Raw genomic sequence first — 15607 nt, 5'->3', positions numbered from 1 at the left:
GGCAATCAATGGTATCCTAAAGAAAAATTATGCAAAAAATGTACATGGCCACGCCCACTGTAACGATGTCAACAACGTCCTTCACAAATCGAGTTTCCTTAGGTTTTCGCTTGACATTGAACGGCGTCAGTAATTCTTTGCTGTATAAAGATTGCTGTCGTCTACTCCGAATAATGTGGATTGCAGCGAGTACGATTAAGCTGCATATAGCTAGATATGCGTATCCCATGAATATTGCAATTTGATTTGGAAGCCAACATAGCTTTGTAGCCAAAAAGTCTTCACCAGTGGATGATGGAGACAAATCAAGCAACATGGCTCCAGGATATAGCAGTCCTTGCGCCATACTAAAGGTCGGTACTGATACTTCAATTACTTGATCCTGGCTGCTAGGCAACGTGTGCCAAACCGCGCAGTAGTCATGATCATCTCCTGAAAAGACTGCCACGGGTTTGATGTGCTCGAGGAGCTTTGAGGAAAGACGCTGTTCAACCAAGTTTTGATATTGATAGCCACGACCTTGTTGAATAGGTGATGCATGTTGCCTGTCTTGACCACAGAATGTATTATCCGGTCGGTAAAGAGGCACATGTGTAAATAGGATCCGTGGATGAGGTGGTAAAGCCTGCCTCAGAACATCGAGTGCTTGTTTTTTACTAGCCAAGTCTTTCGTAGCACTGAGGGATACGGTATCAATCACGATTATACTGTAACGGGTTGTCTTGAAAATGTAAGAGGTAGGACCGTATTCAGTTTGAAATCGCTCAACAGTGTGTTCTTGAATACCGTTGCCGAAACCAATGTCGTGGTTCCCAACCATGAAGAATTGCGGTTTGTCTGATGGGAAAACTTTTCGAAACCTCGCAGCTTCGTTCTTCCATCTGATAAATCCAGCTCTTAGTAACTATATTACAATAGTAACCTGGAAAAAGGTAACAAACCCATCATCTTGCTTCCATTCTCGTCCTCCGTCCATAAGATCTCCCATAAATATTGTTCCATCTGGACGAAGCCAGCGGATGAGGTGGCGATAATTCCGTCGCATATACATGTCGCTGTAAAACTCGGAGATACGTAGTAAAATACCAGCGCGGTCGTATGAGAAAGGGTCGGTAAGCTGAGGATCGCCCACAAGTAGCAGCCGGTCGAGTGACTACAAGTTAACGAGTCAGAATGTCGCAGCGACGAAAAGCTTGTGTGGAGTTAACCTACGCCGTCTGCAGTCCTGTGGCTACGGTGAGGCCATGGACTGCAATTCCACGCTGCCCGTAGAAAAATCAGGTACTCTCCGTGCAGTAAGGCCAAAATCCACAGTAGCCGCAGGAAATTCACAATCCCTCGCGGTGATCGTGCTGGTGACCATCGTTCAAGATTGTGTAGCAGTGACCGCAACATATGCTGCTTAGAAAGGGTGCACAAAAGCCATTCTCAGTTGAATCCGACAATGTCGGGTTGTACGACTTCGGTCCATGAGAATCAAGGACCCCTTTCAGGGTCCCTAAATTGATGAGGACAATTATTGAGTTATTGTCACCGGTCGCCGTAGCTTACAATAAGAAGCATGCATTATCTCCATTCTTTTTTCTTGATAGACACTACAAAGCGCCGTCCTATCTAAACAACAAACAATTATGCACGCGCATATGCTTCCATACAGTAAGATCGTTACGATAGCTTCAGAACAACCCTTTTCCTTGGTATTTTTGAATCAGTTGACCTCACGTTATACCAACTTGTTGAACTTGTGTCAGAGAACGCGCTTCTCTGGCAACGATGATATTACTTAATCACCTATGCACCCTGACTACCCCGCTTATGCTTTCACAGGCGACACTGATAAGACACGATCTGCTGACCTCAATGTAGTACCAATTCATAGCTTCACTTATTGAATCTCTAGACTCTCAGTAAGCACAAGATCGTGATGCTAACCTGTACTTTCATATGTTGTTTGTTCCAGGTACGAAAAGCATGTTGTAACATACGCGTGGCGCTAGTTTCTACCAATTGCCAGTGTGACAATTTGTAACGCGGATACATTACATACAGCTGGGCATCTTGTGTAATAGAACAATTGATCGTGATACTGAAACGTTAATTACTTAATGCCGTCCCGCATTATTGAGTTCGTGCCATGTAACGTCGACCCTGATCTTGCAAGTTGTCTTATGCAAGCGGCCCTGGTGCCCGACAGTTATACGAAGTGCGGGAAAGAAAGGGATTGAACCTTATCATTTCGTTCTGCTTACTATGCTGACCCTTTGTATATTACTTAATCCACATGATACCGTCCCTGAGTACTGTAGTTCCTCAAAAAATCCTGCAATGAGGCGGCACAAAGCTCTGCTCGACCTTCGCACGCATTCTTTTTTGTAGCGGTCAGGGCAGTTGAGATGACGATGATTTCTTTACGCGTTCGTAAGCGATGGATATTTAAACCCGAGCTCTGAGTCGCGTCCCAACTTCTTTCTTTTTTCTTTGTATCTCTACCTCCTGACAACACCGAACCAAAGCAGGATGTTCACCATATCTCGCGCTTTACTGCTCTCAGCTGCAATCGGGACTTTTATGGGTGCCAATGCATTCCAGGTACGTTTCTAGAAACTGTGCGTCAAGAAGATGTTTGATGGATTGACGTTTCATGACGATGCAGAACGACTGCAATAACAACATTGCAATGTGTAAGTCTGCTGTCCATTCAATTTCTTGACGCTTCTTACTAACTGACCTCGTTAGACTGGGGTCAGAATTCTTACGGCGCTACAAACGCTGCTGACAAGGCTAATTGGCAAAAGTCTCTCAAATACTACTGCGATGACGATTCCATCGATATCATCCCCATTGCCTTCTTGACAACCTTCTTCAGCAAGGATGGTCTGCCTAGCATTAACCTTGCTAACGTAGGTGCCTCATTGTATTCTGCTTACATGAACTTTACAGCTCATTATAATTGTAACAATAGACTTGCAACAATGTCGATAACTCCACATTCCCGGAAACTGAACTTCCAAACTGCAGTGCTCTAGCAGAGGACATTGAATACTGTCAAAGCAAGGGCAAGGCTCTCACACTTTCTCTCGGAGGCGCCACTGGTGGTGTCGGTTTCCAATCTGACAGTCAAGCTACTGAATTTGCTGACACGATCTGGAACGTATTCTTGGGCGGCTCTTCCTCGACTCGTCCTTTCGGAAAAGCCATTCTAGACGGGTACCTTATCATTGCTTCATTTCTGATTCAATTGGATGCGTGGAGACTAATATGCAACTAATTTTAGCATTGATTTGGATATCGAAGGCGGTGGCTCCAATTGTAAGCAATCAATATTCGCATACATCTGCAAATGTTAGTTCGTGTCTGACCACATCTCTGTAGACTATACATCTTTCCTCAAGAAGCTGGATTCCCATTTTAGCAGCAGTAGCAAGAAATACTACGTGACTGCAGCTCCTCAATGTGTCTACCCAGATGCAAACTTGGGAAATACTATTAACAACTACCCATTCGACGCAATTTACGTTCAATTTTGTAAGTCTGTGAAAGCAAACCTTGAAAACTAATGGATGGAAGTACTGAAATTGCCGCTGCTTAACTAGATAATAACCCTTGCGGTCTCCAAACGTACGGTCAAGCGAATAACTGGAACTATGGACTATGGGACTACTGGGCTCAAAACATCTCGCCGAACAAGGATGTCAAGGTTTACATTGGTGCACCTGCAAGCAGTTCTGCCGCTGGTGGAGGTTATGTTTCCGGTTCTACCTTGCAAAAAATTGCAGAGGACACACAAAAATCATTCCCGAGTTTCGGAGGAGTCATGTTCTGGGGTAAGAGAAAGAATGCCTGCCAATTACCTGCTATTTACAAGCATTCGCTGCTAAACAATGATAAACAATAGATGCTTCTCAAGCATACGCCAATGGAAAGATCCACGCCGGAATCAAATCGTCCATGGGTGGTTGTAGCAAGGGATTCACATATCCCGAATGCAGTGCCCCAGCCTGGGAGTCTGGTAAGACCTACAGCGCTGGTCAGAAAGTTTCGTACAAGTAAGTCCAAATCATTGCCTTGGATATTACATTTCATTGACTAATTGCGATATTCCTAATCCAGTGGGTAAGTTGAAATATATAGAGATGGCAAGTAGCACAGCATTAATGGGGGTGTTCGGCGATTTTTTCCGCTGAGTAGATACATCTGGACGGTGAGTTCCCTAAAGAAAATCGTATAATGTATGCAGCAAAATATTGATTCTTTTCTAATCCTAGGCAAAATGGTCTGCTTCAGAAGCTCCCAAAGCGGATGCTGGCGGCAATTGGATTCCAACAAGCGCATGCAAAGGTGGCAGCAGTGGCGGTGATTCCAGCAGCTCTGGTAGCTCAACAGTGTCTACAAGCAAAGCTTTTACCAGTACTTCTGCTGGCCCAATTAGTACTACGGAAACAGCATCGGAGACACCAACCTCTGCTCCTACTACAACGACAAAGACCCTCGAACCTTCTACTACGACGACCACTGCGACAATTTCCCCTACAACAACCTCTTCATATGGGAATGGCGGCTCTGGTTCTTGCAATGGTGTCTCTGCTTGGTCCGCGACCGAGACCTACACCCAAGGATCGAAGGTTGTATACGGCAACAAAGTATGGGTTGCTTCCCAATGGTCATACAACGATGTGCCTGGTGGAAGCAGCGGTGTTTGGAAATCTCAAGGTGCATGCACGGCCGATTCAGCAGCTGCCGCCAAAGCTGGTAAGCTTTTACATATTCTATTTAATCGAAATTGATTTCTAATGCATATAACGTATATGCACATATCTTCCCAAAGCTCCCCTGAAACGCAATATCGGTAGTGAGAATTGCGAAGCGAATCTTGCGCAAGTATGGAAGCAAAACAAGGTGTATTTGACAAACGCCCGAACTCTTTACAAGGGAACCATATACCGTGCTCAATGGTTTAACACGGTAAGTTAAAGGTGGTCTCATAAAGGGCTTGTTCATTTAGTAACTAGTGCGATGCTCTTCTCTTAGAATGCTGAGCCTGGTAAATCTTCTGCGTGGGAAGCAGATGAAGCTTGTACGTCGCTATACTTCCAACGAAGAAAGCTTCAACTTCTCCGTAAGCAACAGATATTCCAAAAAGTAATCGGTGATACTTAACGTATTTTACAGGGCGTTAAAGACATGAACGAGTATCCTTCAGTTGAACCGCGGCAGACATCTGGAATGGCACTGCAAAATAACGTCTAACTTAAATCAGATCATCCCTACTCTTTATCTTTTATCCCCCTTCTATCCCCAATAAACATATATATATATATTTCCCGGGAAGCATTTGTAATATTGATATACCATATGTCACGGTGAAGGATGTAAGGGCAGTATCTTTCTTCCATTCCAGTTTTCCAAGTTTATAACCAGCATGCAGCGAGTCAAGACAGCATTCTGTCTCGGATATTTTCCTTTTATACGACGAGGGTCAAGGACCTGATCAACCCCCTTGTACGCTCCTGTATAAAAGATGTCGAGAGATGGACTCTGTATTTCTTCATCCGCAGCTGGAGATAACCTAGCATCATGTCCAGTATAGGATTCATCGCGAGATTCAGCTCATTCGATCTATTGAATAAACCAGACAGTGCCGACAATCGCTATTCGATTTTCCAGCCGCTCTTGGAAACCTTGGTCCACGACAACCACAGGCTGTATGAAATGGAGAATCAAGATAAGACCAATGTACTCTACCGTACACTTGCAGCATTGTATGAACTTGGAGGTGAGTTTGGTTACAAAAGTATATCGATTGCGCGGAAAAGGGGTTGGTTATCAATTATCAGATGGAGATATGTTACAAACAAACAAACATCAGGATTATCTTATTAAATGTTTGCTTTCTCTGTCAGCAACGCAAGAACAGTCTATCAAAGCTTACTACAATATCCTGCCTGACCTTGTTCCTTTACGGTCTACAATATCCATGGAGATCACTAAAGACAATTGGAGGGAGCATCTCGGCAACTCCAGGTTAGGAACTTCATCGTGTATCCTGTTTTCTACATTGGCTTTGCTGATAGTGGAGTATATGCAGTTTCTATGCAGCGTATCTTGCATTCTTTGCTCATCAGATTCATGAAAAGGGTATGGACGAGGCTGTGCATGAATATCTACTTGGTGGACGGCTGTACGCATCTATCGGATCACATCTCCAGCCATTGGTCCATCTAACCTTTGGTCTCGAGCATGATTTAGCGTTGGTCGTCGCTCAAGGATTGGCCTATCTCGCCAGCACATATTCAGACATATCAGATATGTTGAGCATTGACAGTTCATTCCCGCAATGTTCTGAGACCAAAGAAGAAAAAGTTATTTTTGAATTGATTGCATCCGATCCACGATTTAGCGGCAGGATGGGAGATAGGCTGACGAGTTCGCAAGCTAGCAAGCGACTATTGAAGACACACAAGCAATTACTCACAGCATATATGAATTCCTCTGACATTAGCCTAGGCAGGCTTGCACGGATCGCAGCAGGCTTGTTGGTTGCGACAAGTGGAGACAAATCGCTCGCAGCAGTGCAGCTCTTGGAGTCAGCGCTGGCAATGCAAACTATTTGTTCACGTTACGGCGAACAACCCGAACTTCTGCAAGTTCAATACTTGTTTACATTGTGTACATTTATACTTTTAGATTGCCCTTGTCCAAATCACGACGGGAATATGTCATCTACCGCACGCAGCGATTGGGAACCTTGCACAGGCGCAATTTTGGAACAGGGTGATATCAATTCCATACTAGCGCTCAAAGCTCTGCTGAAAGCACACTCTTTATATGACAAGGAACCTATCTATTGCATTGTAGCCAAACGATTGGCAGAGTCAGACGGACGCTGGAGACGGTTATAGCCGTGATTTTTTTAGAGTATGTGAAAATAATAAATGTTCAGCTGGCACAACGTAATCGGATGTGATCTGGTCAACACTGTTGCAACCGGCAAGCGCCATGGCTAGTTTAAAGTCTGCTGTAAGTTGCTCCAAAACTTGCTTGACACCTTGCTCGCCCTACATAGATTCGATCATCTTATTATTTGGCCATTTATCGCAGCATACTTACAATGGAAAAATTATCATACCTTGTATGCCAAACCCCACAGCACAGGGCGACCGATGAATACCGCCTTGACACCCAGCGCCAATGCCTTGAACACGTCAGTTCCTCGTCGGATGCCTCCGTCCACGTACACTTGTACTTTTGTGCCCTTGCATGCATCCACAATTTCGGGTAGCATCTCGAGCTTAAATTAAATTCCTAGGCAGTCAGCAACAATTACAACTGCATGATTTCCGTCTCTCGAAGCATACCGGGGCAGGGCATGTATCCAGCTGTCTGCCACCGTGGTTTGAGACAACGATGCCGTCCACGCCAGCTTCGATGGCCAGCTTTGCATCGTCTGCACGCATTACGCCCTTGACAATGATAGGCAAATGCGTCAATGTTTTGAGCCAAGCGATATCCTGCCAGCAGAGTGTCGGGTCAATATCGTCCCCGAAATACCCGTTAACGCCTCTGTGGCCGAAATTGCCAAACTGTAAATGTTCCGGAAGATGAAAGTTTTGGCGAATTTCGGCCAGTCGCCGACCGTGAATCGGTCTGTCCACGGTGACCACGAGTGCCTTGAACCCTGCCCTTTCGGCTCGCTTGACAAAGTTTCGAGTCACTTCGCGGTCTCGGATAACATATAGCTGGAACCACTGTAAAGCGTTTGGATTGACCTTTGCAGCTTGTTCGAGCACTGTTTCCATTGCATAGTTGCTGTAGCTCGACATGCAGTAACATGTATTCAATGCAGCGCAGGCTAAGTTGTGTATTCGTTGCCAAAAGCATTGATATTATCAACAATGAATACTGTCTAGCTATGTTTCCCACAAGCTTTTCATTTACCTCTAGCTGTTGCTTTTTCGCCGTCGTGATGTGCCAGGGCGTGCCCAGAGGTAGGTGCGACGCATATAGGCGAACTGATGGCATGTCCTAATAGCCTAGTGGACGTATCAACCTTCTCCACGTTCACTAGTATTTTTGGCTTGATCAATAATCTCAAAACTGCACGTCAGCGACGATTCCAATGTATATCCAATCTATCCAGATGGGCTTACTGCTCGTATGCAAGCTTGTTGCGCCGGAGCGTCCATTCAGCATCTGCTCCGTTACTGAAAAATCCAAAATATGACGGCAGCATGGTACGTCTTGCGTACTCTTCATAATCATCCAGACACACAGGTTTGCTGTACATAATGTTCAAAACTGCCAAAACGTAGGAAAGAAAAAGAGGTAAGGGAAAATGTTTTATACAAGGAGAATTTCAGTCCTTTTTTTTTTCCCACTGCAAAGTTACGGTGGTTCCACAGCGATTTTGTAATATCTTATTTACAGTATCGATCTGATTTGACTTTGCTTCTACGGTCCAACATCACTTCAGCTAGTCGCCCTTCGTCCTTTGCTTGTTTCAGTGCTTTCTTGTCTTCCTTTGACATATGTACACGTCCTCCTCCCCATGATTGGAACCGTTTCCTATTATGCGCCAACTTAGTCTATTCAAAAGTTACGGTTTGATTGTACAGTGACTTACACTTGCTCGATCTCATTCGGCTCCGATTTATCCTTCTTTACATGTTTCACTTTGCGTCTGAAGCGAGCTTGGCAGAATACACGGAACGTCTCGCAGAATCCAATCTCTTCAGAGTCGGCACGTATCTTGAGTCCACCTCCAGCAATTTCGTCTACCATCAAGAACTTTCCGTGCGCATTCTGGAACGCTATACCGGCTTCTGTAATAGTAGGACTCCATTCTTCTAAACCGCTCACGGCTTCTCGGTCGACCGACACGACTCCAAACTTGTCGCTGCTTAAGTATTTTTGGTTGCATGATTTTAAGGAGAAAGAATTGCTACTGCCGACTATGCGCGCACCCACGAACACTTGATTTACGATCGTCGGTTCTTTTGTAAGCTCGTCCGGTAAAGGATACGCCAGCAACCGATCGTCGTCGTCAATCGTAAGGCAGACGGGTGGATCGCTCGGATGTGTAATAAACAATGGACCTACTAGATCATCCAGATTTTCGACACGAACCCAACCTGCAATATAGACAAATTAATCACTTCTTTTTCTTTTTCTCCCTTTGAAGTGTGAACAGCACTTGCCTTGATCTGAGCTGCTGCTGCCTGTTGCGCGATCAGCATCGTCATCGCTCGTTCGTTTTCGCTTCTTTTTTCTTGAAGCGCCACTTAGACGATACGTTCCGTTAAATGACAAGGTCTCGTGCCACTTACTTGTGCTCCTTGTCGCCTTTAAACACTAGCTTGCCTTTCTTTGGTAACTTGTCTGCCATTGTGAATATGTTACAACACTTTCCGACTTTTCTCAAAGACAAAGCAAATTCGGCTCCGATTGCCTTCTAAAGGCAAACGCGAATTTGTGCAATTTGTGATACAATTGTGCATGCGTGTATGGTGCAAAATTTTACTGTTTCATCGGTTCAGACGGGTACATACTGTTGTCTATGACGGCATCACGCAGCGATTTTGCCCTAATAATGCGAGCTTCTTCCTGCTTCTCAAGCTCTATCAATCTATTAATATCCTTCTTCCTCTGTGCACGGATAGCTTCAAATGTTTCAGGCAAACCCAGTTGTTCGCAGGCTTCCAGGGCAACAGAGTAGCTAATATTATCAGGTTCCACACCCTGCGTCTTCATGTCATGCCATATATTCATGATTTGAGGGACTTGCTTGGCGCGTTCCATGGCTCGCATCATCGTGTTGTACGTAGCCACGGGAAGCTTGACTCGTGCAATCTTGGCATCGTCGTATACTTGCATTGCATATCGAAGCTGTCCACAGGATACCAGGCTGTTGATCAATATTGAATAAGTTGCAAAATCCGGTTTGCACGAAGGACGTTTGCTGTTGCGCATCCTCCTATACAGCTGGGACATTTGCTTGGCGACTTCTGGCATTTGATATGCAGTTCCGCCATCGATCTCCCACATTTTCTGGTCTGTCTTGCGTGACCGCACCAGTTTTGAGAGTAAAGATAAGTAGAGATTGTACGTTCGCACGTCGGGTATCACACCAAAGTTCTCCATTGAAAACCATAATTGTTTCGCATTTTCGCGGTCAGTTTCTCCCACAAATTGTTTCCGTGCAAGTAGCGTGAACATAGAATTAAATGTATATACATTAGGTTCCACTTTGTGCTCTTGCATTTCTTGAAAGAATGTCGTCGCACGTTCGTAATTTTCCTCACGTGCACATGCATTGAGCAGCGACGTGTACACTCGGACGTCCGGTGCGACGTTATTCTCTTTCATTTCGCTGTAGAGATCGTACACGGCTTCTACTGGCTGCTCTCGATCCTTTGCCAGGGTATCGATGATCATGCTGTAAGTGGCTGTATCCATCTCGACATCCGAGTTTCGCATGCTTTGGAAAATTTGTAATGCTCCCATAAACTCGTTCCGTTTTATATAGTCTGACAAGAAAGTGTTGTAGGATCGTGTGTTGCAAGGTATTCCAAGTTCCTTCATTTTTTCGAGTGCTTTCAAGGGCTCCCAGCCCATTGCTAGAAAGTGGCTCGCGTTCAGTTCGACACCGGATTGTACGGCTTCTTCAAATAGTCTGTCACATGCTGCAATGTCGCCTTTCTTGCGTAGGGTTTCGAGGAGTACGTGACAGGTGGCCGTTGTCGTCTTGATGCCTTGTTTCTTCATATCTTCATACAACTCCAATGCATCTTCGGCTTTCCCGTGATCTTTAAGAGCCAAGAACATAGCTTGATACACATCTGCGTCCTGTGACAATTCTTCAACTGACAATGCTTTTGCGAAGTAGGCGCGAGCGCTCTGAAGGTTATGCAGTCGAGAGCACGTCAAAATTAAAAATCGATAAAACTCGGCGGTGCGAGGGCAAATCCCCTTCTCGTTCAGCCGATTGTATAAATCATGCACATCTGCAACGTTGCCAAAGGTTGATATGCCGTACAAAAGCGATCGGATGGTTGTTTCAGACGGCGTATAATTAGATTGCATCATACCGTCCAGTACCAATTTTGCAGAATTCAAGTCGTTTTGCACAATAAATAAATGCATAAGCATGTTGCAAGCACGAACAAATGTCTTTTCATTTTTCTTGCGTCGATGGATCTCGCGCAGCACGGATTGCAGACGCTGGATGGCAATTTTGCCCTTCAATTCCTTCTTGATGGCCATGCATAATCTGATGAAATCCTGATCCGTCAACTCTTTATCTTCCATGATCCTTTGCTGATACTCTGCCCAAACTTGCTCTATAGGTCGATTTGTTGCCAGAGTTTGAATTTCTTCCCGGTCAACGTCTTGGGATCCAACGGCGTTGTCGTTTGCTTTTTGTTCTCGAGAACGTCTTGCCACCGTTGCTATGAATTGTGCTTCAGGGCTTTCTTCTTCCGGTTTGATACCCGTAAATGTTTTCAAAAGCTCCCTGACATCCTCTGTTTTCGGCCGTGTGGATTTTACTCGTGTCTGTGCAATACAGTTTAACTGTCCACTTGTCAGAACATGTTGATCGATCTGCTGCAGCCATATACGTTTATTGCGACTGTACAATGCATTCGGCCGAGTATATACGCCGACTGTTTGCCTAAGAATCTTGTTCGTCGCAAGCGGGCACCGGGACGCCATTGCAAAAGATCTGGCAATGCGTTTCGAGTCAAAGCGGGATTGAAACTCTTGACTTTTTTGTTTTCCCTTTGACAGCATCTTTCCGGATTTGGGGGCTTGACGCCGGCTGGAGGAGGAAATCCGGGTTTTCCTGCCAGAACTTGCGATGCCACCACGACGAAGACGCGCACGCGAATCAGACGATGAAAACACATTGAAAATCCTAATTGCAACAGACAATCATGTTGGATTTCTGGAGACAGATCCTATTCGGGGCAAGGACTCCTTTCGAGCATTCGAAGAAGTGCTACAACAGGCACAGAAACACAACGTGGATCTGATCCTCCTGGGTGGAGATCTATTTCATCATAATAAGCCTTCACAGAACTGTCTGCATGAAGTAGCAACCCTTGTTCGACGATACTGTTTCGGTGACAAACCATGCAACTTTTGGATCGCTAGCGATCAGAGTATCAACTTTGCAAACCAGTTCAATATTGCTAATGTATTCGATCCCAACCTCAACGTCAGCTATCCCATCTTTTCCATCCACGGTAACCACGATGATCCTGCTGGTTTCGGGAATCTGTGTGCCTTGGATATCCTCTCGAGCACTGGCCTTGCTAACTACTTTGGAAGATGCCATGACTTCAACAAGATTGAATTGTATCCAATCTTGCTGCAAAAGGGTAGCACGCAAGTCGCTCTCTATGGGCTGGGCAACATTCGAGACGAGAGACTTCATAGAGCATGGAGAGACGGACATGTATCCTTTAAAAGACCTCGAGAAGACGGTGCTGGTAGCGAATGGCTGCGCAATGCATTTAATGTTTTTGTTCTTCATCAAAACCGAGCACGTCATGGACCAACATCACATATACCCGAAGAATTCTTGGACGAATTTTTAGACTTAGTGATCTGGGGTCACGAGCATGAATGTCGAATAGAACCAGAACATAGCATAAACGGTTTCGATATTACACAGCCCGGCTCTTCCGTGGCTACTAGCTTAGCCGCGGGCGAGGCATTACCCAAACATATCGGTCTTCTTAAAATCACCGGCCGCGAATATACCCTAGAACCTATTAGACTACGAACAGTCCGTCCATTCCAGTTCACGCAAGTCGTTTTGTCCAAAGTCCGAGAACTCACACGACCATCAGACACAAAAGCGTGCCAGCGATACCTCACCAAAGTAGTCGAAGATTTGATACAGAGAGCAAACGATGAGTGGCAGCAGCAGCGAGACGAAGAGAACCATAATGATGAAAGCCAAGAGCAACAGACAGATGAGATGCCGTTGCCTTTGATACGAGTCCGTGTTGACTATAGCGGCGGCTTCGAGACGTTCAATACGCTCAAGTTTGGACAAATGTTTGCGAACCGGGTGGCAAATCCAAAAGATATTTTGCAGTTCCACCGAAGTAGGACCACTGAGCCACGGCAGCGGCGGTCGGCGGAGATTGTGTCTGATGCGAGCCTGTCTGTGCCTGAGCGACTGGATGCACTGCGAGTTGAAGATTTGGTCGGCGAGTTACTTGGCCGTAATCTCGAGTTGCTGCCTGAAAATGAACTAGCAGATGTTATCCAGCAGTTTGTCGAAAAAGACGATAAACATGCGGTTTCTTCGTTTATTGATCGTTCACTTCAGCGCACTAAACGTCGATTCCAGGATGAGGGCGAGCGCGGGCACGTACAAGACTTATCAGACGACTATGTGAAGCGGCGAGCGACAGCAGACAAGGAGCACTGGTACAATGCATATGCCAGGGAAATGCGAGGGCGTACATCACAGCCGGGACGGCAGCAGCAGCAGCAGCAGAGCAGTAATGCTTGAGTGGAAATACATATGCATCGCACACACATACATATACGAATAATTTTGCATTCTTTGTAAAATAGCTCAAGCGATAAATCATGTATGAAGGCAAAAACAGATTAATATACAGTTCGGTTTTCTACGCCGAAGAAAAGCAGATAGGGCATGATACTTGGAAAGGGTGTAGTCTGTAAAGACCATGAAGAGCACATTTCCGAAAGCAACGAGTGCAGTAATCGTCAAAGTCAGTAGATAGTACGCGTCGACAGTGTGGACAGCTCCTTCGACAATCTGAGCAGTCCCAACCAGATGTTAAAACTCTTCCGCATGCGCAGATAGCAAATGTACTTTCGTCTTTATTGTCATCTTCGTCCACGTCGCTGAAATCCGATTGTTGCTGTGCATTTCGAGATAATAGTGACGTTGCTGGTGGTTGCGCGCGGCTGCGTCCGGTTCTTGTTGACATGCTGAGGCGTGTAAAATATGCTCGTACGATCACTCTTCCCTATTTATAAATGCAGAATTGAGATTTAAAAAACGACATGATGAAAAGGGAAAGGCAGAACGAGTAAGACTAGCTGCGCTCCCAGCTCTTTGGATCAACCTGTCCATACCAACGACTTCGATGGTGGGTCGTGTAACAGCCGAGTTTGCACAGACGGTTTGCAAAGTTGTACCTTGTGCTCATTTGAATCACTTTAAAGTTGTGAGTCCCAGCGATACAATTCAGATTAACGGAAACGGATTCCGTTATTTCCGTCTATTCTCGTGGCTGAACTCGAATGCCCCTTTACCGATATCGTGTTACAAGATGAAGATTACTAGTCTCGCTGACAACTTGAGAGCACTACGACAGGATCCGAGTTATGTGGTAAAAATAGATCACGAGGGGAACAGTGTAATGCAGGAAGAAGTTGGATCAGTGACCTAGAAAGAAATATAGTATTGCAGCTGAGAAAATATGTGTATATCTGAATTGCTTGAAGGATAACAAGAAATTCTTCTGACGACATAGTGTTAAAGGGGAGTATTTTGGCATCATCGCTTACTGTCTACAGGCTGATGGCAAAAATATCACTGCAGCCATGTCCCCAGTAACAGCAGAGGATGAGGTACAGCCTCCTTTTAAATCTCGAGCAGTGGACAGGTATTACAAACCAGCTACCGTAGTCAGATCATTTTACGGCGATGCGTAAATTAGAAAATGCATGGATACAGCCCAGAGCATCACAAACTGGGCAGTTTAACCTTATAACATAAAGCATACATGCGCTGTTCAAAATGCAGGTAGAGTGAGATGCACCAGAGAAAGATTTGGAAAATAGCTCGTATTACGTTGCAAAGCGACAATCCCCAGCAGAAAATGTCCTAGCGATGCTGAACCAAACATCTGCCAACTATAACCCTTTGATCATTACTCAGAAATCGTTGAAATGTATAAAGCTGTTGTCAAATATGAGCCCCAATACATCTACATTATTACGACGAACGCGGTACTTCCAGATGCGCTTTCATATTCTACTACGTATTCAGAGGATGTCAGTAGGTAGCATCCGGCATTCTCAAGCTAGCTTTTGCCCCAGAAAGCGTGCTGATATTACATTTAAACCCCATGTCATCTATTCTATCACGTGGACAAAGCTGTATGAACATTGCAGTAGTAAATAAAAATTGATGTAAAGCGATCGAATGTAGAGGAATAATTTTGACGCAAGGCCTGGACAGTCCTGCCTTGCAAAAGCCAACGACATAGAATGTTACACATCCATTATGGCATACAGCTTGTCATTTGATGACTGCTAAGATTCCTCCAAATTTCCAAAACTGTCTGCGCTGCATTTAACAGTCAAATTCTCTACTGTATCTGAGGATTGTTTAAGCAACGCGTCGTATTAATGGGAGTGAATGTTAGATAATATGATATATTTGGATTAATACTTGTAAAAGCTTTGCTCTCCGTTTTCTTGCTTTCATCTCGCAAGGGAAAATTTTCATTAGTCTCCAATCCCTGCGCGTCACTGTCAAATCGAATGAGTGGCGCCCCTTTTTTCCGGTAAGGGATAATTAATCCTGCTCTGGAATTTTGTAACAGCAGAAAGT

General features: G+C 45.0%; 8 protein-coding genes across 8 annotated transcripts; 4 read left to right on the top strand and 4 right to left on the bottom strand.

Moving 5' to 3' along the window:
- Positions 1–16: 16 nt before the first annotated feature.
- On the bottom strand, positions 17–1395 carry VTP01DRAFT_10823 (uncharacterized protein; the record flags this gene model as incomplete). The annotated part of the gene is made up of 3 exons (XM_069379228.1): positions 17–881; positions 942–1153; positions 1213–1395. 3 exons carry the CDS (start codon positions 1393–1395, stop codon positions 17–19), a joined length of 1260 nt encoding a protein of 419 aa, XP_069239223.1.
- A 710-nt stretch (positions 1396–2105) lies between these two features.
- On the top strand, positions 2106–5247 carry VTP01DRAFT_10822 (uncharacterized protein; the record flags this gene model as incomplete). The annotated part of the gene is made up of 14 exons (XM_069379227.1): positions 2106–2203; positions 2514–2589; positions 2654–2681; positions 2737–2900; positions 2963–3207; positions 3275–3309; positions 3373–3525; positions 3594–3824; positions 3896–4046; positions 4189–4201; positions 4266–4749; positions 4826–4962; positions 5029–5116; positions 5180–5247. 14 exons carry the CDS (start codon positions 2106–2108, stop codon positions 5245–5247), a joined length of 1971 nt encoding a protein of 656 aa, XP_069239222.1.
- A 327-nt stretch (positions 5248–5574) lies between these two features.
- On the top strand, positions 5575–6775 carry VTP01DRAFT_10821 (uncharacterized protein; the record flags this gene model as incomplete). The annotated part of the gene is made up of 4 exons (XM_069379226.1): positions 5575–5773; positions 5901–6021; positions 6086–6640; positions 6685–6775. The coding sequence occupies 4 exons, from the start codon at positions 5575–5577 to the stop codon at positions 6773–6775; spliced, it is 966 nt and encodes a 321-aa protein (XP_069239221.1).
- Positions 6776–6893: 118 nt separating this feature from the next.
- Positions 6894–8284, bottom strand: VTP01DRAFT_10820 (uncharacterized protein; the record flags this gene model as incomplete). The annotated part of the gene is made up of 5 exons (XM_069379225.1): positions 6894–7055; positions 7127–7288; positions 7356–7849; positions 7936–8087; positions 8148–8284. 5 exons carry the CDS (start codon positions 8282–8284, stop codon positions 6894–6896), a joined length of 1107 nt encoding a protein of 368 aa, XP_069239220.1.
- Positions 8285–8414: 130 nt separating this feature from the next.
- Positions 8415–9382, bottom strand: VTP01DRAFT_10819 (uncharacterized protein; the record flags this gene model as incomplete). The annotated part of the gene is made up of 4 exons (XM_069379223.1): positions 8415–8562; positions 8621–9128; positions 9195–9265; positions 9324–9382. The coding sequence occupies 4 exons, from the start codon at positions 9380–9382 to the stop codon at positions 8415–8417; spliced, it is 786 nt and encodes a 261-aa protein (XP_069239219.1).
- Positions 9383–9513: 131 nt separating this feature from the next.
- On the bottom strand, positions 9514–11709 carry VTP01DRAFT_10818 (uncharacterized protein; the record flags this gene model as incomplete). The annotated part of the gene is made up of 1 exon (XM_069379222.1): positions 9514–11709. The coding sequence occupies one exon, from the start codon at positions 11707–11709 to the stop codon at positions 9514–9516; it is 2196 nt and encodes a 731-aa protein (XP_069239218.1).
- A 145-nt stretch (positions 11710–11854) lies between these two features.
- Positions 11855–13525, top strand: VTP01DRAFT_10817 (uncharacterized protein; the record flags this gene model as incomplete). The annotated part of the gene is made up of 1 exon (XM_069379221.1): positions 11855–13525. One exon carries the CDS (start codon positions 11855–11857, stop codon positions 13523–13525), a length of 1671 nt encoding a protein of 556 aa, XP_069239217.1.
- Positions 13526–14132: 607 nt separating this feature from the next.
- VTP01DRAFT_10816 (uncharacterized protein) lies at positions 14133–14767 on the top strand (the record flags this gene model as incomplete). The annotated part of the gene is made up of 3 exons (XM_069379220.1): positions 14133–14378; positions 14566–14619; positions 14678–14767. 3 exons carry the CDS (start codon positions 14133–14135, stop codon positions 14765–14767), a joined length of 390 nt encoding a protein of 129 aa, XP_069239216.1.
- Positions 14768–15607: the final 840 nt, after the last annotated feature.

The sequence above is a fragment of the Rhizomucor pusillus genome (genome assembly GCF_041956525.1).
Source record: "Rhizomucor pusillus strain CBS 183.67 unplaced genomic scaffold VTP01scaffold_9, whole genome shotgun sequence".
Lineage (NCBI taxonomy): Eukaryota > Fungi > Mucoromycota > Mucoromycetes > Mucorales > Lichtheimiaceae > Rhizomucor > Rhizomucor pusillus.
This window is presented reverse-complemented; position numbering and strand designations above follow the sequence as displayed.